The sequence below is a fragment of the Castanea sativa genome, chromosome 4 (assembly GCF_040712315.1).
Source record: "Castanea sativa cultivar Marrone di Chiusa Pesio chromosome 4, ASM4071231v1".
Taxonomy (NCBI): Eukaryota; Viridiplantae; Streptophyta; class Magnoliopsida; order Fagales; family Fagaceae; genus Castanea; species Castanea sativa.
This window is the reverse complement of record NC_134016.1, coordinates 13,805,938-13,811,030: the sequence shown is the minus strand read 5'-3', so window position 1 is coordinate 13,811,030 and position 5,093 is coordinate 13,805,938. Positions and strand designations below refer to the sequence as shown.

The 5,093-nt window shown below is 42.8% G+C and overlaps 1 protein-coding gene across 1 annotated transcript; it reads right to left on the bottom strand.

Moving 5' to 3' along the window:
- Nucleotides 1–2,298: 2,298 nt before the first annotated feature.
- Nucleotides 2,299–2,781, bottom strand: LOC142632478 (uncharacterized). The gene has a single exon (XM_075806871.1). It carries the CDS (start codon nt 2,779–2,781, stop codon nt 2,299–2,301), a length of 483 nt encoding a protein of 160 aa, XP_075662986.1.
- Between the last annotated feature and the right edge of the window lie 2,312 nt (nt 2,782–5,093).

Here is a 5,093-nt window from a genome sequence, read left to right as displayed (position 1 = left end):
CTGTCATGACATTTATGGCATGTGCTTGAAAGTATGGTTTGAGTTTTTGCGCGGCGGTAACCAATGTAAAGGCTAAATTTTCCATCTAAGGGTACCTCTCTTTTGCTCCTCTGAACGCCCGGCTTATAAAGTATACGAGCCTTTGTACCTTGTCTTCTTTTCTAAGAAGAGTTGTGCTGACGACCGTAGGGGAGACGACCAGGTATAGAAACAGCTCTTCCCTCGGTTTGGATGGGCTAAGTAACTACGGAAAAGAGAGATACGTTTTCAAATCTTCAAATGCCCTCTGGCATTTGTCCGTCCATACAAACGATCTCCTTAGCATTCTAAAGAAAGGCAGACATTTGTTTGTCGCCCTTGAAACAAACCTGTTCAGGGCTGCTATCTTGCCATTTAGGCTTTGTACCTCCTTTACCGTCTTTAGGGGAGCTAACTCCATTATTGCCTTCACCTTCTCCAGCTTGACTTCAATACCCCTTTGGGACACCATAAACCCTAAAAACTTTCATGCGGTTACTCCGAACACGCATTTGCTTGGATTCAGTTTCATATTGTAAGACCAAAGAATGTTGAAAGTCTCTTGGAGGTCATTCAAGTGGTCAGATTCTTGAATGCTTTTCACTAGCATGTCATCCACATAAACTTTCATATTCTTGCCAATCTGGTGCGTGAACATCCTGTTCATTAGCCTTTGATACGTGGCCCCAGCATTCTTGAGTCCCAAAAGCATTACTTATTAGCAAAAAAGCCCCTAACTTGTAACAAACTAGGTCTTTTCTTGGTCTGCTTCATCCAACTTGATCTGATTGTAGCCAGAGAATGCATCCATAAAGCTGAAAAGTTTATGTCTTGTGGTGGAGTCTACCAGAGTATCAATACGCGAGAGCGGGTAACTGTCCTTAGGGCAGGTCTTATTTAGATCTGTGAAGTTGACACACATTCTCCACTTTCCGTTTGCTTTCTTTACCATTACCACGTTTGCCAACCAGTCTGGATAGTATACTTCACGTATGAAATTCGCTTCCAGTAACTTTTGTACTTCCTTGGCTATGGCTAGATCTCGCACAGGGGTGAACACTCGCTTTTTCTGTTGGACGGGAGAGAATGAATGTGACACATTCAACTTATGGACTATCACTGATGGGTCGATTCCTGGCATGTCTTTGTGACTCCAAGCAAATACATCCTTATTTATTTTTAAGAACGTCACGAGTGCCTGTCGTGTTGACTGGCTTGCCAAAGTACCAATCCTTGTGGTCAGTTCGGGCCTAGAGTCATCGAGGAGTACTTCTTTTAATTCTTCCACTGGTTCTGCTACCATCCACTGTTCCTCGATGTTCATCGTCGATAGGTGGTCGTCCATCTCTATCATGACCACGTAGCATTCTCGCACGGCTACCTAATTTTTGCGTAGCACTCCAACTCTATATTCAGTAAGGAACTTGACCATCAAATGGTAGGTTGACATTACAGCCTTCCATGCATTGAGGGTAGGTCGTCCTAGGATAGCATTGTAGGCAGATGAGTAGTCAACCACAAGAAAGATCACATCCTTAGTGATCTGCTGGGGGTAAACTCCCATCGTTATGGATAACGTGACAATGCCTAGAGGGTAAACCCTTGTCCCTCCGAAGCCAACGAGTGGTGCATTTGTTGAAAACAGTCGCTCTTTTCTATTCCCCATTTGTTGGAATGGGGGTAGTATAGGATATCAGCCAAGCTTCCATTGTCAACCAAAACTTGATGCATATTGTAGTCTCCTGCCTGTATGCTAACGACAAGCGCGTTGTCATGTGGGTGGTGAAGGTGCCGTGCATCCTCTTCCGAAAACCCAATGCTAAGGTTATCAATTCGCGCCATTTTTGGTGAGGTGCCCGTCAACTGGATGCTTTGAACCATCCATAGGTATGTTTTACGGGCCTTTTTAGATGATCCTGCAGAAGCGGTGCCCCCTACAATCATCCTTATGTCTCCTATCGGTGGTCTGGGACGTTCGTTCTCCCGTTAGGAGGCCTGTTCCTAGGGTTGATCCATTCTTTCCTTACTAACGAACCTCTACAGCCGTCCCTGCCTAATAAGAGCTTCTATTTGTTGTTTTAAGTCATAGTAGTCTGCTGTATCGTGGCCATGATCAAGATGAAAATGGCAGTACTTGTCCCTTGGCCCCTTATTAGGATCTCCCTTCAGCTTACTGGGGAATGTCAGGGCTCCTTCATCCTTAATCTACATCAATACTTGGTCAATCGGGGCAGTAAGCGGGGTGAAGCTCGTAAACCTTCCCGCAGGTGGTTTGGAGCGTCAATCCTCTCGTCGTTCTCCAGTTCTAGCCATCTTCCGCCCTTTATCCGATCGTGCATCTTCCTGTCTTTCCCTTTTTCTAGGCTTTTCTTCCCGGGCCAGCAGAGTGTCTTCCGAATTCATGTACTTAGTCACCCTGTAAAGTACGTCTGACATGGTCTTCGGGTCATTCTTATATAGGGAAAATAAGAACTTACCCTTCCACAGCCCATTTGTGAAGGCTACTACGAGTATCTTGTCGTCTGCTTCGTCGATTGAGAGAGCTTCTTTGTTAAAGCGAGCAATGTACGATCTCATCGTCTCGCCCTCCCTTTGCTTGATTCTCATTAGGCATGCAGTGGATTTCTTGTATCGGTGACCCCCAATAAAGTGTGACACGAATTGAGCGCCTAACTCCTTAAAAGTGCTAATGGAGCTGGGCGTCAGTCTGCTATAACATATCCTCGCAGGTCCTTTCAGCGTAGTGGGGAAGGCCCTACACATGATTTCATCAGGCACACCTTAAAGGTGCATTATGGTCTTGAAAGATTCCAAGTGGTCTAAGGGGTCCTTGGACCCATCATAACTCTCAACCTGAGGCATGCGAAACTTTGGGGGAAGGGGGCACAAACTGACGGGCGCTGTGAAAGGCGAATCAGTTCGCTAGACCAAGTCATCAAGGTTACTGGATACTCGACCTTTAAGGGCATTCATCATCACATCCATCCTTTCCCTTATCATCTGCATCTCAACGGCTACGTGAGGTGGGAGAGTGTCCGAGATAGATGGCCGGTTGGTCTCCTGCCTCTTCAGTCTGCTCGGAGCATGGCTACCCTCAGGTCCTTCCTGATTCCTTCTCTCAGCGCTTGTCTCTTCCTGGTCTTCCTCTTGTGTGCCGAGGTGTGCATTCTTTTGCCGCAACTGCTCCTCCAAATCATGATTTTGCTTGGTTAGGCGTTCGGCCGCTGCTGCGAGTGTTTAGACTTGTCTCTCCAAGGTCGTAGTGTGTGGTTCGTCACCCTAATTGTTGGTTATTGCTATCGAACGAGTGAATACCATGCAACTTTTTGTCTTTAGGGATAAAACAACAGCTGATTACTCCTATTTCTCACAGACGGCGCCAACTGATGATGCCAAAAAATCACCAATAAGCCGCACGTTCTCACAAGACTGAAACAACACCTAGAAAAACAAAAAGAAAAGACCTAACAGAGAGCACCAGTGTGGTGCCAGCCAAAAACCCTTCGAAGGTTAAGTTAGAATTTTTTGCAACCCTAGAGTGCCAGAGTTGAGTGAATTATGCGTACCTTGTATTCTGAGGGTTCATGAGTTTTTATAGTAGAGTCGGCCTTCGTTACTTACGCATCAAGGTGTATATTACGGAATCCTTCACTCATTAGAGTTCTTCTCCTACTGGGATTCTCCATAATTAATCATAAGACGCAAGTTAATTCTATTTAGGGATTCTTGGAGCTCAATCAAAGAAGATGGCTGCCACGTGTCGCCCTATATCTGTCCCCTGTGAGTCCGAGCACCTTGTATCCATCGACTACTAGCCGACCATGCTCATGTCGTCATACTCAGTTTGATCTGTCATCTATATTTTATTCCTCTTCAGTCTACATGCATTGTATGGGGAGAAGCCAATCACGTGTGATTAATTGAAATTAATTATGATTGGTTAATGATTAAAATTAATTAAATGAATTTTTGTGATTGGTTAAGTATTTTTCTTGAAGTGAGATTTGTTGTATGGGATTACAACGAATAAGCTGATAATATTTGAAGACTGTAGATAATTAGGCTTTTGGGATAATTATATTCAAAATAATTATTTTAAAAATCCTAATTATCACTTTGGAATGAGGTTTATCATGAAAATAACTCTTAAATTCATCCAAATACAGTTTTAGAGTTGGAAAACACTTCAAAATGTGCTAATTAAGTAGCAGCTTTCAGATTCACGTTCCACGGTACTTTTGGCATAGTAGAACTCAAAATTCGGACTAGGCTATTTATAGAAGAGTTGTAGAGAATCCAATTTCCCTTTAGTTTTCAAAATTTCAGCTTTATCCGAATTTTGAGTAAAAATAAATTATCAAAATACTAAAACTGATTCTGATCTGAAAAATCAGCTTACTCTTATCCAAATCTCCTTTTTTTTTAGGATTTTTCCCATACGTTTTTTGCTTATTTTTTAACCATTCCAACCTCTATAATTAGGGGATACCTCTCAAAATTCCGCACACTTTTTTACGCTCTCTGAGTTCCCCTTTTTCTGACTCTCCTTTCTGTTATTCTCTCTCTTACGTTAAAGACGTTCTGGAGGTTTTAGCCTTAAGGATTTCTTTTTAGTAAGTGATAGGCCAAAAACATATTGACCCCTTGTAATGAATTAACCAATTAATTAGCCAAGTGAATTAGTTAGGTTTAATTACATGCAATGAGCATGGCAGCACAAAAAAATTACCAATTAACTAAATATGCAGTGGAACTTAAATGACACGGTGATTTGTTTACAAATGGGGAAAACCTATAAGGCAAAAATCCCACCGGGTGATTTTAAGAACACCACTCCCGAGAATCCACTATTATCAAAACAAACGGTTACAAGTAATGGAATCCCAGTACCTTATACCAACCTACAGTTGAACCATTACCCTCAAAACCCAATTGGACTTGTTCTGTAGTGACAATCTCTCCTTTTCAATGCACGACTCCCAATATGTGACTAACCAGTTGCACGGATCCCAATACGCGACTTCAATCACCGACTAGAGAAGGATTATTAGTTGCAAAGTTCTTTAGTTCATAAC

Excerpts from the sequence above, each read along its gene's own strand:
- LOC142632478 (XM_075806871.1), bottom strand. The coding sequence starts at position 2,781 with ATGTGTAGGGCCTTCCCCACTACGCTGAAAGGACCTGCGAGGATATGT.